The sequence below is a fragment of the Lates calcarifer genome, linkage group LG19, assembly GCF_001640805.2.
Source record: "Lates calcarifer isolate ASB-BC8 linkage group LG19, TLL_Latcal_v3, whole genome shotgun sequence".
NCBI classification, from domain to species: domain Eukaryota; kingdom Metazoa; phylum Chordata; class Actinopteri; family Centropomidae; genus Lates; species Lates calcarifer.
Genome location: NC_066851.1, coordinates 16991147 through 17013566, shown reverse-complemented (window position 1 = coordinate 17013566; position 22420 = coordinate 16991147). Strand labels below are relative to the sequence as shown.

Below are 22420 nucleotides of genomic sequence, written 5' to 3'. Positions count from 1 at the left end.
TCCATTTTTGACAGTGGATGTAATTTCATCAATTGGGCTTCTTTAATGTGATTAAGGACCGTCAATATTTTTATTTCCAGATTTCTCAAATATTCATATGAGTAGATAGTGGCTCTGCATGAATATTAGGATTATAGTTTGCTTCTGCAGTTTCTTATTATTCGTCTGAGTTTCTTGGTTTGTAGGGTTTGGTGTGATCCTGTGGAGACATTCCCTCAGTTGCATCCATCTAGGACATGAAGGAGATTATTTTAAGGGAAGTCTGTTTTAAATAGCTTATTTCGCTGGCATCCAACCACTAGGAAGTGTATGAACTGAAAGAAAAATCAAGTGTGGACAGAAAAGGGAGAGAGGGCATAGCACCTCCCACGTCCTATCTGCGAGAGAGAGCGAGCGAGAGAGAGAGAGAGAGAGTCTGCTGTGCTGTGGTGGTGTTAGAAATCGGACGACATGAGCTCTACATGAACCGCGTAAAAATGCTTTAGGACGCTTTCGGCGTTTGTCTTTCATCCGTCTAAACCAAGGACGAGCCTGAAGCAGAGCTATTCTTCACGACCAGGTATGGAGTCGCCGCTCATCCCCACATCTTTACATGGAGGTTAGATGTTGGTATTCAGTGGCGTAACCGCGGTCCTTCTGCCTGGCTGGCTGGCTGGCTGACTGTTGTGCACACACGACTCCTGCTGTTCACGGGCCAACACGGGACGACAGCTCTAATTTTTCTCTATTCTTTTTGTCACTGTTGATTTAAATGCGTCCACACCGGCTCTTATCACGACTCGCATTTGCGTTTGGTAACGTCGCTCGTGTGAATTGTATATAGCCTATGCCCGCACAGCCATATTGGCAGTCAGCAGGAGAGTGAGAGAGAGGGCAGAGATATGAGGGTGTCAGGATTATCATATTGCTTTGAGGAGTAAAGGGAGGTGGAGGAGGAGGGAGGGAGGGGTGGGGGTGGGGGGTTTCTCTGCGACTGTGAAATGATGGCACAGCTGCGAGATGGCGATCCTCTGGTATTTATGAATGAACCAGGCAGAGTAGGGTGGTCTGTAATGGCGTTGCGCACCAATCTGCGGACCGACGGCAAGCCCTCTCCTGCCACCCCTTCCTGACTAGGAGATTGCACGTCAACATTAGACTATACACTGATAATGACGCCAGCGTGACGCATAAAGCCCGATTTCTGTGGCAAATGCCATGGTTAATCCTCCATCTGGATCTGTGATTCTCCATTCCTCCTCCTCCTCCTCCTCATCCATCCCTGATGTGGTGTTTGTTGTGGTTCTTCTCATGACTGGAGAAGAAAGATCGCATGACGTGCAAAAGGAGTTGTGAATCATTTAGGACCTCCTCTATGCATCTCTATGCCTGTCTGTGCATATGTATGTGACTCAACTTCCTGTATGCATTGAGCACTGCCAGTCATGGGTGTGTGTGTGTGTGTGTGTGTGGGTTGCAGGGTTTGAGAGAGGAGAGGAGAGAAGAGATGTATGACAGTAAATCCTGTCATTAAGCTTTAAAGTGTGTGGTTGAGAGGAGCATAGAGATGCAGACTGTATTAAAGCGTACATGTGCTGGCCGAGGATGGGGGGGAGTGGATGTGTGGGGGAGTGTCGATGTCCTGGCTGCCTGCCTGTCCGTTTGTTTGTCTGTCTTGAATGGCCACAGCACGGTTGCATAAGAATATTTCACTCTGCTGAGGCAGGATGGAAAAATGACTCAATACATGGTAACAAGGAAACACAGAAAGAGGAGATGATGCTGGTGACAGAGGTGACACCTCTGATGACGTTGGAGATGAGTATGGATGCTGACTTTAGTGGTATGCTTCTTTTTTTTGTACTTTAGGCCCAGAAAAAGCATGGGATGGCCAGATGTTGTGAAAGATATGAATTCTGTTGGGGATGTCGCTTATATCTGCACATGTCTTGACATTTTACAGCTCCACATGCACATGGAAACCCCCAGTTTTCAGCATCATGATCAGGTCCATCCAGAGCTGCAGCCACGAATCAAATTTGGTTCGAGAAATATTTGTGAATTAAAAAAAACATTAATTATCAGTATTGTTTAAGTGTTGTTTCTGAGACAGGTATTTAACTTGTTAATTTCTACAGTTTTAATTAATAACAGCATGCATGCATGTTAGATCTGACATGCAGTTATTGCAGTGATACCCAGGTCTATACGGTCTCAAAGCAATTGTTTTCTCAGCAGTGACCATCCATTCAGCAATGACTTTGTTTGTTTCATTGTCCTTGTCCACTGTAAATAATAAGGTTTATTTATATGTCACTTATCAAGATCAACAGTCATAAAAGCCAAAAAGAAAACAGAATAGAGAATATTCATGTCAAAATGAGGGAAAATGATAAATAAACTAACAATAGCTACATATTTGTATGTGGAAAGGTACATATTCACTGACAGTGAGGCAGCAGTAGCTCACAAGATGCAGAAACATGTTTATGATTCAAAGATTATTGGTTGATAAGAGGTCAGGTAGGAGGTAAAGTAAAATTACAAAAGATTATCACTGAGTAGCTTTGCATCCATGGATTGTAGCCCGTATGTAGTTGTTTTTGTTGTGTTGGACGACTGCCATTTGTCAGTGAATGAAACTGTGAATTGGAATTAGTTTCCTGCTCAGGAGGACTATATATACTAAAAGGTTTATTTATTATATTTACAACTCTGACTACTTGGTGGAGCATCCTTATCTTGGAGTAATTGCTGAAAAGAAGCACTAAAGGAGGTTCATTTAATCAGGTTTAGGTGTGCTGTGCTTTGTATGAGGCCTTCTGACCATGCCCCTACTTGTGATTGTGCCCATTTTGGGGCAGTTATACTTATGGGATGTTGTGTTTGTGTTGTGTGTGAAACAACTCACAATGCCACAGCAACAATTGGTGAATGTGTTTAATCAAAAAAAGAAATAATAATATTTTTTGATACTCACAACATCACATTTTACTTGGAGGGGTAGCAGCCCCCATGATGCATTTGAATGGTAGAAAACAGCCACTATACATAAATTCAGGCTTGATTTACAAGTCAGTTTAATCACAGAAGTACCTCTATGATGCTTTTTTCAAAGCAAGTGGCAGTAGAGGTTTTATCTTCACTTGGTTATTTTTATTGATTCAGATAGTTAACTGTCTCTTCAGGATGTTTAAGCCTGTCTCTTGCTCTGACAGCACAAGTCTAGTCAAGTGCAGCATCACTGTTGAGCACCTCTGAGCTATATATAACTATAAACTGTACAACGTCTGCTTTAATACTGGAACAGATCAATGCTAAAGTGTTTTAGATGTTCTGACTGCATCAGCTCATTTGAAAGAGCCATACAGTCTTCATTATAAGTGGCATTAACCAGGATTTTTGTTCTTGTGCATAACTAATCGGAGGCCAGGATGGCTGCTCTGGTCAATTATGCACACTGTGACCTCTGAGTTACCGTGTTTTATTTGACATTTTGCTCAAATATCAGCTGTTCATTTGGTGTAAAATGCCACCCATCTTTAAATCTGTTTTAAAAAATTATGAAAGCTGAGAAAAATGTAAGTGCTCTGTGGTTGGAGATGGAGAAAAATTAAAGTTAGTTGGTATCTTGTAATTCCATTTGCATCATCACAGCGTCCGAGGTGGTCTGGTGCAGGATTCCCTTGTTGCTTCTGCTTTTAACCATCTGCATTGTTATCGGACCTGGATCAACTGGTATAAAAAAACCTGTCCCTGGTTGATCTCTCCAGTAGAAACCAATGGAGTCGGTCCAAAATTACCAAGCCTGTCACCATCTGTCAATGCAGGCGTGTCTCTGCAACACACTCCACTAGTCTGTAATTAGTTCTTCAGTCAGATCAGGGCCTTCATAACTGCTAATAATAGACTTAATTGAAAAATAAATACAATACAATATGCAGACTTTAAAACGGACATGATTGCTCTAGCACCAGTGTAGCTAATTCTTTGCTCGTCTTTGGCCCAATCCTGGTGTTATTTGCCAGGTGCATGTGTTTTTTCCAGATTGTCAGGCTGAGGTATTAGCAGAGTCTTATAGAGAGGCCAGACGGAGCAACCCAGGGGTTCCCCAGGTCAAACTAATACTCAGTACTACTACACACTCACAGACTAATTACAGGGGCATCATACGTTCAGTCCTGTGTAAATCTGCTGCATAGAATCAGTGGGATTATAGTTATGATCAGGAATCAATCTGCCTGAGGAGTTTAAACTCTAAATGGAAATGCACATTATTATTATTATTATTATTATTATTATTATTTTTCATTTTGAATTCCTTAGATAACAGTTGCAGGTAGAGGGGTGACTTTAGATACAGACGTTCGTCTGCATCTATACATCAGTGAACGTTCATTTTCCTGTCCAGAGATTTGAATCTATTCCCAACCCAGTCATCTTTTTGTTACTAGCAGAGTCTTTTCTTTTTTTTGCATTCAACTGTGGCTAATAATTTTAGCTTATATTTTATCTTGAACTTAATGATAATTTCACAGTCAAACTAACCAGTTTCCCACTGAACAACTATGCCTCTTTCTTATGGTCCCCTCCTGTTGCTAATTTTAAGTGCCTGTGAACTGGTGCTAATCAACTTAATGCTAACGATGACAAATATTTAGATTTAGCTGAAGACAGGCCAGTTTGGTTCATTCTGTTTTAGAAATTTTCAGTATTTTTACACTAAGAATTTAATTTTGTTTGTGTATAAATGTTCTATACTCACATTTCCCCCATAGCACTATTTTTGTAAGTACAACAATGAGCTGTGCACAATTTAGGCTTGACCTGAATAATTCCAAGTAGGAAATGTAACCCTGTTGTGTTATGATAATAGGTTTGGGCCAAACTTTATTCTTTCTACTGCTGCAGTACAATGCAGACACTGCATAGACATACTGTAGATCTGGCATTGTAAGAACTGTGTCAATAACTCAGTAGTGTTAGGAACTGCTACAAACACTGGCTATATGAATACATTAAAAATGTTTTACTTTACTAAACGATGCTTAACAAGGCTGTTGTTGTGAATTGTGGCCCCTGTGGCCTAGGGGTTAAGATGGCAACCCTGAACAACAACGTTGCTGGTTCAGGTTCAACTGAAGACCTTTGCTGCATTTCTCTTTCCCTCATTTCCTGTGGTACCTACTAAAGCCATGAAGGAATAAAATTAATTTTTTTAAAAATAAATCGTAAGGTTCTCACAAAAAAAGTACAATTTGGGTGTGAAAACTTTGAGATTTTTTTGACCGCATGATGAGGACTAGTTTGTCTGCTGCATTTGAAAGTATTTTGTAAAGCTAAAGGTCATAGAAATGTATCATGCTTGTTGACCTTGTCTCACATTTCCAGGCCTACAGTATATCACTGTATTAACTGGTTTAAGTGTCAAGTTTGGTTTGAACATAATATCATACTGGGAAAGGTTAAAACACATCTCTCCTGTGTCTCTACAACATAGTGCTTGGGGAAAATATATTGTCAGTGCTTGCTCTGTGGTTATTAGATGGATCTTCAGCTGCAAGCCTTCTGGTCCAAGTCGATTGGGGATGTTGTGAGTAACAACAGACAGATAAAAGTCGCCCACATTATTTGTGTGTCTGGCTCTGCTGATATTCCCATGCCACAGTGTTAGTGTCAAGAGCATGCAGAGTCAAAGGGATGTGCTTGGACTATCAGAGGGCTTCAGTGTGCATCAAGAGCTGCATGCAGTCTTATAGGGAGACTGCTGGTAACTTAAGTCCTGGGAATTGGGTCAATGCGGAGCAGGCCAGGAGCACAGAGGAGGTTAAGCTCAATGATTAGCTACTAAGCCAAGACCACAGTGCTGCAATCTCTTGTACAGTCTAACACACACACTCTGTGCGTGTACAGTGTAAGCTCAATCACAGTATAGACTGACACTGATGAAAGGCACCCACAGACACCTTTAAACTCACTGCACACACTGATTCACATACACACATATATCACATCTGGCTTTGTTTTAAACTGATGTTGTTTTAACCTGACACTGTATTTACCTCAATAATTCAGAATCTCACAGGAGCAAAAATGATTGTGTCTATGTCCATGTTGATTAATTGACTTGAATTGATAAACATTTTCATAGTTTGTAAGGAGTAGTATCAATTGAGTAAAAGCTCATAGCTCCATTGAAGAATTACACACTTCTCTATGGAACAAACACTTTTCTTAAGCTCCTGTTGAAATTCTTTAAAAACCGTTTTATTATAGAAATTGTTCAACAGAGTTAAATGAGGTATGTCCATTGAACATCAGCCAGCAGCCTGTTCGCTTAGCCTAGCAAAAAGACTGGAAACAGGGGGAACCAGCTAGCCTGGCTGTAGCCAAAGGTCACATAATCTGTCTTGTTTGTTCAATCTGTGTAAAAACAACATTTTTGGGAGGACTATTTCTGTTTTTCGGCCGGGTGCAGTGACTTCTGGCAGTTAGGTTGCCTGGCAACCTTATAATAACAGCAAGACTTCACAAATGTATACACTACAAATTAAACAAGATATAAGGTGTTTACTTAGTTAGCTTTAGAGGTGCTAGATTTTGTTCAGAGCCAGGATTGCTGTTTCCCTGTTCCCAGTTTTTGTGCTAAGCTAAGCTAATCAGCTGCTGGCTGTAGATAACTGTACACACATGGGAGTGACATCAATCCTCTCATCTAAGTCTTGGCGACAGAGCTAAAAAGCCAAGTTAAACTTTGCCTTTAACTTAAATGTGCCATCATCAAACTGATATTACAGCTTAGATTTATTGGTTAGACCTAAAACTTGCAAAAAGAAGAAGAAACAGCAGCCAACCATATAAAAAAACTAGTATTCCCACAATAAAACATTCATACACTCAGAGAAAAGTCTAGAATTACACTGCTGTTTGAATTTATATTCCTTTATATGTATTTGACCACCATTTGTCATTTTAATATTTCTTGATACACTTAACAAAATCAGTCACACAGCACTGTAGAGTCCATACTTTGATGGATCATGGGCATATTTTATAGATCTAACTGATGGAGATGAAAGGAATGTTTCCTTTCTTTGCATCATCACCATCAAACACACACTCAGACACACAGACAAAGTGAGGCAGGAAGAGAAATACACGGTCTTTCTCAGTCTTGTGTTCTAAAAATCCATGTTCATACATCTAAAATTAACGAGAGATTCATCAGATACTTTACAATAAGTATGTGAGCTGTTTGTGTGTCTCTGGGCTTTCCATTTCTGTTTTTGTTAGCAGGTGTGAAGCAGTGAAGCAGCAGCATGACTGAATGTGCGAGACTGAATCAAAATTTATAAACTGAACCTCTACAGTGAGCTCCAACCTAATGAAAACGCCTGGGTCTAAAAATTGCCTCGCTAAAAACGCAGATTCATTCTTGTGGTAAAAAACACACACACTTGAAAAAGCCTGAGCCGATGTGTGCACAGAGAACAGGAAATCTTCTGCTTGACTGCACAGACTCAAACACACATCTCAAACACGCACACACATGCTCATACAGTCTGGCAAGAACTGAAGGAACTTTGTGCCGGTTTCAGACACTGTGATGAGTGTATGTGTGTGTGTGTGTGTGTGTGTGTGCGCGCACAGCTGTGGCCAGCGGAGGACGAATATTTTACAAAAACCTTGAGCTGAAAATCTGTTGATCCTGTAAAATACTCATCGGCAAATAGCCGTGTATCCGCAGCATTCCTGTATCCGTGGCTTGATTAAAACCCTTTCTCCACAAGATACCATGGGACCGCTTTGTGGGTGTCTATTTAATCACGCTCTTGATCTGTTGAATGGCATTGTGTTTGATGTTGGTTAATGCGCTTCCTTTGTGCCGCTGCGTAAGTGGCTCTCTTGAGGGAAATTATGTGCATGTTTTCGCTAAAGGTGACATTTTCTTGCTCGCTGTGCGAAATAAACGAGTGGAATAGGCTGTGTTGCATCTATTTTCTGACTGAGAGGAGAGTAGGCCTGTTTGGTCTGTGCCAAAGCTATCTTGCTAATGGAGTTTGGCTGCACTGCCACAGATGCATTTATAGTATACCATTAATTCATTAAGGAACTGCAGTCCTCTCATTTCAAATAAAACAAGAGAAGAGGAGGGGGAAAGGGAGAGAGACAGCTTGCATTCGGAAGGAGTGTCATTAATCTCAGAGGCCTGGAGTCAAGGACAAATGATGGAGCGGAAGTACAGTGTGTGTGAGCGTGCTTTCATGTGCATGTGTGTCACTGTGAGGTTGCACCTGTGTGTGCAGTTATAGCCGCTGACAGAGGGAGGGAGACAGCTAATTTTAGTTCAGGTGAAAGAAGGGAGGGAGCGGAGGAAGGTTTTGATGAGCAGAATCGTTGTCACGGACCTGAAATCCCCTTCCCCCCCAAAAAACAACAACAACAACAACAGGCACCGAGCAAGGGTGGATGACAGAGTGACAGGGCCTAGACAGACGAGCCTCATCGATCAAAACCACAGCGGCCTTAGTTTATTGATCAAACAGCACGGAGACCTGTGGAGCGAGAAAGCAGGAGACAGAGCAGAAACAGCAAGAGGAAGCTCAGGGAGCAGGTCAAAGAAAAACATTTTAAGGATACATTAAGTAAGAGGAAAGACACCAAGAGACAGAAAGAGAAACAAATATTTGTGAGCATATGAGAGCGTGTATGAATGTGTGGCTCCATCTCAGATGCAGATGATATATCAGCTGTAAAAGACAGAAATGGTACAGTTCGTATACTTTAATTTGAGATATTTGGCCAACTCTACAATCCTGATCCTTTTCCCTACAGTTACTAAATATAGCTGTCAAATTATTAACAAAATAGAGGCACTGTTATGTTTTTCCCAGAATAACTCTGGTTTATTATAATTTCTTAGTAGTTTCTATTTCTACACCCACCGAGTTGCTGAAATCTTGGAACAGATGGGATAAGAAATCCCCTGTTTAGCCAAATTTATTTGTAAAAGAACTGCAAATTTATTACCCAAACAATCCATTGTGATTATCCATCACACTTTACAGACAGACTTCTTTTTAAACTTTGACCTGCCTCTACAATGAGATATTATTACCAATATTTCTATTGAGCTCACTTTTGGTTTGATCTCTATATAAAGCATGTGAGATAATTTGGATAGACCTTTGGTTTTTTTTAACTGGCCGGTCATCTGAGAGTTTCCAGATCTCACTGCAGGTTCGTAAGAAGAGTAAAATGTCATCATGATGTACAGAATTGAATGAAACAAAAACAAGACACAAGTTGAAAAAACATATTAGCATATTGCTGGTGCACATGTCCTTGTGTTTGAGAATTGTGGCTGTGAGTGTGTGTGTGTTTGTTTCTATCTGACATAAAGCAGGCCTAAGCAGAAATCACTGTGCAGCTCTGGCAGCTCAGACCACAATTCTTCTGAGTGACTGAAGGCCTCATTAAAGCTTAAAGTTGGAGGCAACACAGATGAGCATGTGTTTCTACCAGATCTGACATTTTTAACAGTTTTGCCTTGAAGCAATGATGCTTATTATTACTAAGACTTTTGACTCCCTTGCTTTTTTTTTCATACTTACCTGTCTGCACATTTTTTTTTATTTCCACAGCCTCAAAACAATCCACCGTGACTTTGAGTTTAAGCCTCAGTCACACTGGAAAACTGGATATTCCGACATTATTTGACTGCATCTCTCATTATCTCAAAAAAGCAGTGTATCATCATCCTAAGGCACTGGAGAGCCATTAAAGAAGATTTTATGCTTTGCCAGACCAGAGTAAAACAGTTAACAGTCTGCAGGCACACAGGCTTACCGGCAAATTAAAGCGTGGCTGTGTGATCAGTATGGATATAAAACACTCTTATATGTCACCCTGACTTACAGCTATAGATTGACCATAAAACTCAAGAGGGACTCCCCGAATCCCCATTTATTTTGAACTCCTTGACTGATATTATCTAGAACCTGGCAATGCAATTACAGGGACCCTGCCATCAATAGTGGGTTCCAGCAGTGAAAGCATGACAGAAATCCACTTATTCCATCTAGTATTGATGTCAATTTACTGTTTCATTACAGCTGGAGCTTAGGGAGCGGCACATGATCACAACTGAAGGAGTGTCTTATTATGGAACCTTAAGGCAAGTTTAGAACCACAAGAGATGAATAATGTAACAAGATGCAATGTGTAATCATGCACAGACTCTCAGCAGACACACAAGCACTTACAAAGATAGCAATAGATTAGGTGTGAGGACATTGTTCGGATGCATATGTATGAGCTGCAGCGGGTTATACTGAGAGCAAAGATTTGTAGAGTCCTTCAGTGTGCAGTGTTGCTACTGACTACTAACTAGACTACCAATCATTTGTTTTTATCTTTATAGTATTTTTATTACCTGACTTTACACAGTGTGGATTTGATAGTTGTTTTGTCTTTGTTTTCTTGTTGTTGTTGTTTTTTTGGGGGGATGCTATGTTTAATTATAGATTAGCTACGATACCCCTGCTGGCTTTGTTTCAGTTCCCACATTTCTGGAAGAGATATTTCAAAATATTAACACTAAATGTGCACAGCAGGTATTATGTAAAACAAACAATAAATCTAAAGTTGCTTGTTTCCACATCCCGCAGATGCAGCGCAACATTAGCATTCATTTGGAATTCATGTTTCTGGCCAACTGGCGAATATAAGTCCAAGATTCAGCCTCATTTCATTTTCTGTTTTGATCTCCATTAACCCTGGAGGGAAATATCTGGTCCTTACGTTAAATGCTCCTTTAACTTTGCCTGTCAGTTGTTTATTGCTTGGCAGATAGTGTGTATATAGTGGTTAGTTTGTCAGAGCTTTTTCCCTAAAGAAAGATACTTGCTGCTGAAAGATGCTTTAAGGCTTCATAGTGCTAAATGAAACTGCAGCATCTGTGATAATTCTGTGTTTTTTTTTCTTTGTAAATCATTGCATTCTTCAACTTATAAATATATAAATCTGATATGCTGTTTCATGCATAAACACTGTCAATTGAGTTCATTTTTCGTGTGCTGTATCCTGGCATTCCTTCTAGCTGATGCCATCGAAATACTCACTAAACAAATCAGAGAGTAATACCATGTACACAGTACAGCCTCGGCCCCATGCTCAACACATCAATAGTCAAACTATTTTGTTTAGTCTTTTTAGTATGGGTTGTACAAAGAGAAATGGAGTTGACACTGGCAGCATTAATATTTCCCCCTTGAGCCAGAGGTGTGTTTGGACACAATATCATACACACATACAGCCTAATGCAATCTAATACAGTAGCCCTGCAGTATATACTCAATTTGTGGAGCTAATAATGTTCTGTTGTTGTTTTGGAGAGGTGTTGATTAAATCCTATAGTCATTTTTAATGCTGTCGTTCAAGGTCTGTTGCATTGGATTGTTTTGTATTATCCATGAGTTTATGTTATTGTGTCCACCTCCTGTAGGCCTGGAGATTATTCTCCTAAGATGTAAGGACTGTCACTTCCAGGGTTTGCTGCAGTTTCTTAAGTTGATAAATGAGGACGCGCTGGAATGTTTTTGGGGTTGAAACTAGAGAAACTGTGACTTTGTGAATGGTATTGATCAGGGAAATGTCTGCGTCAGGCGAAACACTTGGACCTTCACCAAACTCATCCTCTCTAATTTGTACTTTGGCTCATAGTCAGACCACGAGGACAGACAGAGTGCTTCCACACCCACTGGCCTGAGGTCGAGTCCCGCCAATGCTCACCCTCCTTTTTCCTCCTTCTGCTTTGTCTGCTGTGCTTCTGTGCTGTGTCTTCGCTAAAACGATCCTCTTCTCCCGCTCTTCCCCTCTCACCCTGCCACCACGACCCCCGCCCTTGACATCATAGGTGTAACACTGTCTTAAGCCTGAAGGGGGCAGAATGCCAGAGCAGAGCAACGACTATCGCGTGGTGGTGTTCGGGGCGGGGGGAGTGGGGAAGAGCTCCCTGGTCCTGCGCTTCGTCAAGGGCACCTTCAGGGACACCTACATCCCCACAGTAGAGGACACCTACCGCCAGGTGATCAGCTGCGACAAGAGTGTGTGCACGCTCCAGATCACCGACACCACAGGGAGCCACCAGTTCCCGGCCATGCAGCGCCTGTCCATCTCCAAAGGCCACGCCTTCATCCTGGTCTACTCCATCACGAGCAAACAGTCCCTGGAAGAACTCAAACCCATTTACCAACAGGTGGGGAGTGTGTGAGTGTTTGTCAGTGAGTTTGTGCTGTAGGGATGGATGATGGTGTTATATTTTAGTGTGTAAGTGTACCATATCTGTACAAATAGTATCTATACCAGTGGATCTTAACTGTTTTGGCTTGTCACCCTTCGTTCACACACCGTGTTGACCACTTCCTCCCTGTGGAAGTGTCTTTGAGCAAGGCACTGACAATTTTACTACAGAAATTGAGAATGAATTCTAGTATTTGCACCAGCACAGTTTCAGCTCTCATTTTTTAAAATGGCTAATACATAATTTATGAATTCTTTACAGGTTAGTAACATGCCATTAATGGCAACAACTTTTGGAGGCCAAGTTGAAAAGCTCCATTTAGTAGATGTGTATTATCCTCTGGCAAAAGTGTTTTGTGTTTTTATGTAGCTCTTCATTTAAGTCATTTGGAAGACTCGTCTGATCAGTTAAGCCACTTACCTCCTGGAAAAAAGCTGCAGTGCATCCAGACTGGACCATTTATTTCCATTTACATTCATTCTCACAGTGTAAATTTGAGATTTAAATGGTAAAAACATGTTTCACATTAGCAGATGGTAATGATTTTTCAAATTATTTTACTGAGTAAGTCATCAGTGAAATAATTTGTCAGAACCTAACAGCACACAAATCTCATTTTAACATTCAGACATTTCTTCTCCAAGAGGAGTGTAATCAGTGCTAACATTACCTTGTTGACTTTGTAGTAAGAGCACAACAACAGTCTCCCTTATTTTACTTCTCCACTGCAGGTCCTGGCCATAAAGGGAAACGTTGAGGCCATCCCCATCATGCTCGTGGGCAACAAGAGTGACGAGACCCAGCGGGAGGTGGAGACCAAGGACGGGGAGGCTCAGGCCAACCAGTGGAAGTGCGCCTTCATGGAGACATCAGCCAAGACCAACCACAACGTAACCGAGCTCTTCCAGGAGCTCCTCAACCTGGACAAGAAGAGGAACATGAGCCTCAACATCGACGGCAAGCGCTCGGGGAAGCAGTCCCGCGCCGAAAGACTGAAGGGCAAATGCAGCGTGATGTAAAATCCAGGAGAGGAGGAGACAGGAGGTGGAAGGCGAGAGAGGGGGAGAGGGAGGGGAAAGGGGTGGTAGGGGGAAATACAGAGAAAAGGGAAGAAAGGAAAGGAGACGAGAGAAAAGAGAGACTCACTAAAACGTATCACTCAGGAGCAAAACGTCTGGAAGGCGACGGGAATCTCATCATTCACATCCTCCTCCGTTTTGACTGGTGCATTCACAAACACATACATACCAGAAGCATACCGGATTTCAGCTTGGCGCATTACATCCATGTGCATTCTGCTTAAAGGAGAGACGAAGGGGGAGGGGGGTGGTTGTCACAGAATATCGAGAAGCAGATTTAAAAACAAGAAGTGTGTGTCACTGGACATCAGCCACAATTGGAAACAGTGTGGGGTGTGGACTTTTGCATTGTCCGAGTGCCATAAAAACCTGGCTGAGGATCTCATCAAGACCTTGGACTGCAATAAAGACCAACAGCACGCCTTGACCAAGACTGAAGGTTTCTGATGTACACAAAATACTTAGTGTCCTCTCTCACTTCTGCACCCACCCCTCCCTCCCTGCTCAGCTCACACCTTAACACCCCCCTCGACATCCCAGCACCCTCATCCTTTATATAGCCCCCTATTATAACAACTTATAGAGAAACGTAATGTATATGTAACAGAGAAGTTAGTTAAACTCTCTCATCTGGTAGAAATGCTATTTTAAGAAACTGGGGTGTCTGCCATGCTAGTGAGGACAGGACTCGAAAGGTTTGAAACTGCTAGAATGATCGGCAGCAGCAAAAAAAAACGTGTGAACCGGCCACACACTGGGTCCACACCCGAGGACTCTGATGTATATAAACATGGGATGTTATAATATATTCCATCTTGTCTACACATGCCCTGCCCCAGCTGTTAAATCAGTCAAAGAAAGTTCGATGTGAAGTTTGAAGCATTAAAGCTCAAATTTGTGGCTAGAGGACGAATTCATTCATCTTCTCATCCTAACCATTCCTCCTGAATGATATTTTTAAAAAAGACCCTTCTTTATCTTTATCAAGCTGACATTATATCAAGAATTCACGTGCAACTCTTCGAAACGTCCTCATCTGAAGAAGAAGCATCCAGCAGCAGGGCATGCTCACACGCTACTGATACGACGCAACAATCCTTTTAAGACTCTCATCTATAGCGTAGAATAACTCTGGATGAAAGGAAGCTGGACTCTCATCAGAATATGAAACAGAAATACAAGTCTGCCTTGAGAACGATACACTCGGATAATCATTGCCAAGCTGGTAAGACAAAAGCGAACTGGGATGATTTTTTTTTTCTTTTGGTTTCAAGGTCAAGAATGTCAGTTTGCTTTGGCACTTTTCATGTGAAGGTTTCTCTTTTTTGCCTTTTTCTTGCTTTATGATGCTCTTTAAATTCATGTAAAGTCAAAAAAAACCCTCCTTAAACAAAAAGCACACAGAAAAAAAGAGGAATAAAATAATAAGGAATGGATTTAAAATTGCTCCATGCAGATTATTCAGTGTGACCTGAATCAGTAATTCTGTTTCCTCTTTGGTTGGTTTGGTCACATTACCTCTCACATGCTCATCCAGGCATCAGGAAACAGAATGGGTCACACACACACACACACATATACACACACAGCATGCGCAGAAATGCATTCGTGCATGTGTCAAAACAGAAACACACAGACATAGCTGTAGTTTTCAATTTGAGTAACTCTGTTGATGGATTACATGAAGACAAACAGGGCTCACTCAGCCTAAATGCCCTCACATTGCACTTTATATCATGAACACACACAACTATACACACACAACTTTAATTTGCCATGTTTTTGCCTACATTGTGTTTTAATGATCTCTGCTTAACACAGAATATCCTGGAGCCATTGCTCTATGTCCAAAGTGCATATATATATATATATATATATATATATATATATATATATACACATACAACATTTTTCATGCAGGAGCTCTGAAAATTGTACACCATGTACACAGGACAGCCAAAAGCACAATACTTTTTTACTGACATATCTATTTGTACATTTCTTTGTGTGTGTTTCTTTTTTATATTTTTTTTTCTTTTTGTCTTCTTTGTGCTATTTCCATCTTTAACATCTACTGACCAAGTCCTGAACATGGAGGAACAATCACATCATGATCATAGGTAGTAGCTCTCAGTCTCTATGTAGATTTTTTTTTTTTTTTAATTTTTTTATTTGTCCTGTACGTGGCACAATGAGGTTGTGGTTCTGCTGAACAACAGGGTATCGTGATGTGACCCCATTAGCTGTGGTTGTGAAGTGTGTACATGTGGTCTTAACCCTCCCCACCCCCACACCACACACACACACATGATTGCAGGTCATAGTAATGCAGAGGAGGGTCAGATTATATATCTACTTTTCTCCATCTCTCAGGAGGTTTTAACAATTTGGTGGATAATCTGTTCCTGTACTGTTAAACCCAAAGACACAGACGATGCCCCTTTTAACTGTGTGTCCATCTCTCTGAAAAAAGAAAAAAAAAGAAAGAAAAAGAAAAAAGCACAGCAACTGTTCTCGTCTGTCTCCTTCTCTGTCTTTATGTGTGCAGCAGAATCAACAACTGGGCACTTTAGGGTGACATTTTACTTGAAGACTTACTTATTAATCTGCAACGCCTCATTTATAAGCATGATGTAAAATGCCCCTCCTGCATTATTCATGCCCGCAGACCCGATAAAACAATTTCAAATGTGTAGTTATTGTAAATAAGCATATGGTAGTTCAATGAAATGTTTAAAAGAGCTTCAAGTAAGATGTTACCCATGTAAAGATAAACTGTACCCACTGTCTTTCTGGGAATAAGTCCTTTGTAACCAGGAAATATTGTTACAGTAGGAGGTTCGATGTTGCTATGTACTGTAATATACAGCTTAATAATGATGCTCATGATATATTGTATTTGACACATCCACTCTTCAGATCTATCAATCGGATTAATACTAGCAAAATGTGAATATGTAACTACAGGTTCCACTCCATAGTTGATACTTTTTTATTTTCAATGTTTTATGAATTTGTTGTTATCGATGTGTTGTATTTTGCACTAACGTGAGGTCCTGTTAAACTCATCTGCATTGTAAACATACCCTTTACCTGTTAGACACCAGGGATGCTCATTCATGCTCTCTTTCATTTTCTTTTTAATTTTATATTTCAGAAACAAGATGTGCAAAACAGATCTGGGTTAAGTTGTGTTTGTTTTTGCCTGTTAAGATGCCAGATGGATGGAGTACAACCTACCTGATGTGGCCATCTGAGGCACTAAAGATAAAAAAACAAAAAGCTGGAAATAATCTGTAACAACCATCGGACCCAGCTCTGGTCTGATCTGATGTGTAGCTACCAGCAGCAGTGTTGCACACGCTGCATAAATATCAAGCTTGACACGTCTGATTGCTTGACACAAATGCCAGATTGCAAGCGCATGTTTGTGCAATCTGTTGTTCTGCTGACGTCTACAGGAGACTGCCGCTGTTCATGTTCCTGCATGGAATATGATACAGCAGGGCGGAAAAACAATGAGGCAGCGTTCGAGAGCAGTATGGACAACAAGCTGAGGTGAGGGAGGGGAGCTGTGCTATTAATAGAAATAGTGTGAAAATATGGAGTGCAACTGCACTAGCCGTGGTCTGTATAGGACTCAAATGTGCTTGCATGTGGGAAGAGTGTGAGAGGAGAAAATGGCGTGCATGGAGAGTGTGTGTGAGCATCCGTTGAGTTTCTGGGCTGTGTGAGTTAAACGCTGGCATGAATCAGGACAGACACCTCTGCCCCCGTCCTTCCATGGCTTGTCTTATCTCATTTATCAATGAAGCATTTTTCGCTGCTGCTGTGTCTGTCTGTGCGTGTGTGTGTGTGGGTGAGTGAGTGTGAGTGTGAGTGAGACTGCGAGTGCATCCATGTATGTGCGCATCAGCCACCTATTTGCATTTCTTCACTCTGGCATGAGTGTGTATGTGTGCACGTTGTTGTACCATCTTATGAAGTGTCTGTCAGATATTTGAAGCTTTCCTGTGGAGAATGCCTACACATTCTGCATGAGTCATCCCGCACTGCTCAATACACACACATACTCTCACACACACAAGCATATAAAACAGGTATGGAGGCAAAACTGACTATATGCCTTCAGTTGCATACACAAACACTTATATACACATATGACATTCACACAGGCCTTGTCACTGGCTGTTTTTCTGCTCTCCGCTGTTGCACAGGCACTACTGTCAGCACTGCTTTTCCATCAATCAGCTGTCTGCCCCCTGAAATTCAGAGTTTCTTTCACATTCACCCCCCTACCACCACCATTTTTTATGTTATGAGTTGGTTGCACTTGAACAGACCGAAGGCCGACACTGCTCACACCTGACTGTAGATAGTTGTAAATAGTGTTCAAAGGACTTAATATTTCAGAGATGAAAGATGAGAGTATGCAGAGGAAAGGGGGCTGTGGTGGGAAGGTGCCTGCATTTCTTTCTTATAGTCAAAGTGTCCATTTAGAAGCAACAGAAAACTTACTTTACTTCAGAAAAGAGCTACTTGATGACTTTATGTCAACTTCACCAGCTGCCATGAAGTTGTTCAAACTTTGGGGCTGTTCCAAAGTATGCCATAAATTTCTCTGCAAGAAAAAAAAAATTGACATTAAAATTGACATTAAAGCAGGAGATGTATGGAGGCTCTAAGTGCTCAATATTAGACGAATAAATAAGAATTTGTAAAACTGTTAATCGTGACTAAATACAGAAAGGAAATATGATATAAGAAAGAAATTCTGAAATACTCCAATAAAGGTTTATAATTCAGCAAATTATTATGAATTTTCATCTTCCTTCCTTTCATAATAAAAGAGTTTATTGAAAGTCATTTTTATTTAATTCCAGACAGGTTTTATCTCCAAATGTTAGAAAGCACATTTGAAAATCAGAATTGCTGGAATGAAATAAAAATTTGTTATTTTGAAGAAACAGACATTTAGGATTATTTCACAGTTTCATGGTTTAATTATATATTTTGTCTTAATATAATTCATATTATTTATTTTGTATCATCACATTTTTTTTGTTAATATTGAACACTTCGGGCCTCCATAAAATCTACATAGGCAACACTTGTTCAAGTTTTGGATTAATACCAGGTTCACCTCAGTTGTTTGTCATCAGTAAGGTAACTTGCTGAGGAGTCTTGTACAACAGAGGAATCTTGGTTCACATGTGTTCTTCCATAGCAGGATGGGAAACATGACCATGCGACGCTGAAATGAAGGGCAGTCAGTAGAACCTGAATACACAATAAAAGCTGTGGTTTTCTAGTCTGTCAGTCTCATTTCCACCAACCAGGGCAGGTTGCAGTCCTGTCAGAGGATCTGAAGGAAATCAGTTCTGGAAAGATGGAAATAGAAAAACCCGTTGACCTCTCCGGCTCACCCCTTTACTTCTCGTCTGATTGCCTCAGATCCTCAAAAACTGTTTTTGCAGACATGGGTGGGGGGGCGTAAAGTGGGGCATATAGACTTTGTGGGTAATGTAGTTTGTTACTATCCTGTTGCTCTGGCGCTTCATTCCTGCATGGTCCCTATTGGTGTTCCAGCCAGCATGAGAACAAGGACACAAACTGTGAATCATCTTTGTATTTTTTAAATAAATTCCTCAGCAGCATTTACAGCTTCGGTTTTGCAAATGGTTTATTTCTTTTTAGCACTTATTGTTTTTTGTAAATTATTCAATTGATTTATTTTTTTTTCTTCTGTTGGAACTTTTTTATTTAACTAATTATGATGTATAGATATTTATTCTAGCAATAGTCTTCCTATTAAGATATACTGTGCTGATGCATCCTCTGAATAACTGAAAATAACTATATATATATATATATATATATATATATATATATATATATATATATATATATGTATATGATAATAATAATCAAATCTGCAAAATGATTTTCCTAATAAAAATGTGAACTGAGGAGTGTTTCTCTGTTTCTCACCTTTTTGATTTGTCACCTCTTGTGAGTTGTGAGTTGTTTATGATGACTCAACCTTACTTTTGCTAACATTGCAAATTTGTTTTTAGGCATGCTGGTGGTGTGGTTCTGGGGATGGCAATGTCTGCCTGTCTGTGAGTCAGTCCACTTTAGTCCACATTGAAATATGTCAACAACTACATAGACTGTGATGAAATTTGGTAGAGACATTAATGATATCCAGAGGATGAAACCTAATGACTTTGATGATCCTCTGACTTTTCCTCTAGCACCCCAGTAAGTGAATATATGCACTGGGGAGTGTACTGATGAAGTATATATGTAAGTAGGATGTTATTAGTTGTAGATAGAGTTTATGGTAACAATTTCAGAGGTGGCTGGGTAGTTTAATCTATAGCAAGGCATCATATTCTATCTTAGCAGAAGTTTTAAGCAGCATGAAATGGAAATACTCTAGGGTCAAGTAAGTGCCTCGCAATTGTGCAGTGCTTGAGTAAATGTACTTAGTTACATTCCACCACTGTATGTTAACAATGCTAAATTAAGATGGCAAAGACAGTTAATGTGTTAGCATTTTACACTGTGAGCATGTGAGCAAGCTGATGTTAGCATTTAGCTCAAAACACCATGCTGTACCTGCACCCGTATGCACAGCCTCACAGAGCGGCTAGCATGGCCGCAGGCACTTGTTTTCCCGTTGCTGAATTCCCACTGTAAATATAACACACAAAGCACTCACAGAGAGAGAGAGAGAGAGATGCTGAGTTCACAGCCTCCCACTCCTCCTTTCACTCTCCCTTCTCTCTTAACCCTCTAACATCTGCTTGGGGATGCTGCGCCTGGCTTGGTTGCTATGGAGACAGGGTGACGTTGACGACGGTTGTCGCATCAGAGTGTGGTGTGACCCTGGTGGGGACTGAGATGCGTTACGACAGACAGAGGTCTCCCAGGCTGCCACCGCCACCGCCACCGCTGCTGCTGTTTCTGCTAGGGTGTTTTACAAAGCAGGGAGAAAAAAAACTCTCACCCCTGCAGGCCTGTGTGGCAACCCCTCCACTGGATCTTAATGAGATAATCCCCTTGTCCACACAAACATGCACAGACACACGCATGTGCTTCTAGACATCTGGGAAAGTCTTTATATTAGGTCAGAGATATAAGCATGCAGCACACATCACAGCTCAGAGCAGGCATGGCCGAATTAAACTCTTAGGGGAAGCCCAAGGCAAAAAAAATGTTCCTGGGCCCCCTTTGACCTCCAGGCCCCCAGAAACACATGAGTACTTTAGAGCAATTACTTGATCAATCAGTTAGTCGATTGAGAGAAAATTAATGGCAATAATTTTCATAACTGATTAGTCGTTAAGTCATTTTTTAAAGCAAATATTCACTGGTACCAGTTTCTCAGATATGAGTATTCATTATTTTCTTGGTTTCCCATGATAGTAAACTCAAGATCTGGGTGTTTTTGATTGTTGGTTAGACAGAATTATGTCAAATGGATAGGTTAACTTGAGCTTCAAGGACATTTTTTTACTGTCAGGCAATTTTTACACTGGGCAATCAATCAATTATTAAAGAAAATAAGATGCCTTACTGTCCTTCTGTGATGGAATAATAAAACTTTGCCTCGGGCTCTCTGTGTGTTAATGACTTGCCCCACAGAAAACAATTAAAACTATTTGATTAAACAAACATTACAACAAAGGAGCTCAATATAAACTAAAGACAGTCTCTCAACCACAAGATGGAGGATCCAACGTAGATTATATTGCACAAATTTGTCAACAGAAATAGAGTAGAGTAAACCTGGGGTTTTTAGGGCCCCTGAGGGTGTGGGTTCCCTAGGTAGTTGCACAGTTGGTAATCCACAGGGAGCAAAAAATGTGTGTGAGTGTGGATTCAGGCACCACTTCTTTCAGCCTGAGAGCATCTTTAAGTCATGACTCATGGGCTTCCACCGCTTATTTTTCAGAAAATGAAGAGCCCTGCTGTAAACCACTGTAACCTATTGCCTCCTCAATAACACACACACACAAGGGAGGGAGGGAGAGGGAGGAGAAAGACAGAGAGAGAAATGGAGGGAAGGAAGTGAGACAGATGAATGAGGGAGAGGAAGAAGAGTGGAGGGAGAAGGAGCAAGAGAGAGCTAAAAGGTGAGGAAATGTAAGAGAAATGTATAGGCATCAGCATAATTTCACACATCAGTGGAAATGAGGCCAATGCGGTACTCGGTGTGAGTTATAAATAGCTCTCCTGTGGTTATAATAAGCAGCTTGAAATGGTTTCTATACAGCCAAGAAGAAGATGTGGCTGTAGAAGTGTGTGCATCACTGTTTCAAGCCTCAGTGTACACATATCTCCATCTCTGTCAGCATCACCAGCCCTTCAAGCCCCCAAACAAAGATGTTGTGTAAAAACAAGATGTGATCCTACACATCAGACCTCTGTCCCCTTCAATACAGAGAAAACCATCCACATTTGGCCAGTGCACATGCAGCAGATGCAGCACTTTTAGCTCGATGTGGAGGAGTGGACTACAGCTCGGTGGAAACAGAGGATGCGTGTTTGCCGCCGCGCTTGGCAGGAATAGCAGGAGCGGCCCACACCTCCCTGGAGATGACGGGAACTATGGCTGGGCCAATGACTCCACCATGTGGCAGCACAGCATAATGGACTCGTGTTAAAGAGTCATTTTTACAATGTGCTGCACAGATCCAGTTGTGCATGTCAGAGGAAAAAAAGAAACATCTTGCAGGTTGGATAAAAAAGGAACAAAGGTCATAGTAGAAATGTGATGTATTATCCATTGGATGGATAATACATCACAATACAATAATCTTCCCATCCAACTTGGATGGGACTTTATTTGAGCACTAACTCTAGTCCAAGGGTAACATTAGTGTAGGAAGGTGCAGTGCACTACTGTATTCAGGGGAAATCAAGGTAATTAGTATGAGTTCTCTTCAGTAAATCCTGCATAAAAAGAGAATTGTAAAGAGAAACTGAGATTTTTAAGCTTTAATGTTTAGAAATATGTTTCTTTGTGCATTCAGGCTACTATAATCAT

The 22420-nt window shown here is 40.9% G+C and overlaps 1 protein-coding gene across 1 annotated transcript; it reads left to right on the top strand.

Annotated features, from left to right (window-relative positions):
* Positions 1-269: 269 nt before the first annotated feature.
* Positions 270-19331, top strand: diras1b (DIRAS family, GTP-binding RAS-like 1b). Its single transcript, XM_018663421.2, has 3 exons — positions 270-559; positions 11897-12238; positions 13015-19331. The coding sequence occupies exons 2-3, from the start codon at positions 11930-11932 to the stop codon at positions 13300-13302; spliced, it is 597 nt and encodes a 198-aa protein (XP_018518937.1). The 5' UTR covers positions 270-559; positions 11897-11929; the 3' UTR covers positions 13303-19331.
* The last annotated feature ends 3089 nt before the right edge of the window (positions 19332-22420 follow it).

What these genes read in the sequence shown, in the direction of transcription:
- diras1b (XM_018663421.2), top strand. Translation starts at nt 11,930, where the DNA reads ATGCCAGAGCAGAGCAACGACTATCGCGTGGTGGTGTTCGGGGCGGGG. An exon ending in TCAAACCCATTTACCAACAG is followed by an intron (nt 12,239 to 13,014) that starts GTGGGGAGTGTG and finishes TCTCCACTGCAG; the next exon opens with GTCCTGGCCATAAAGGGAAA.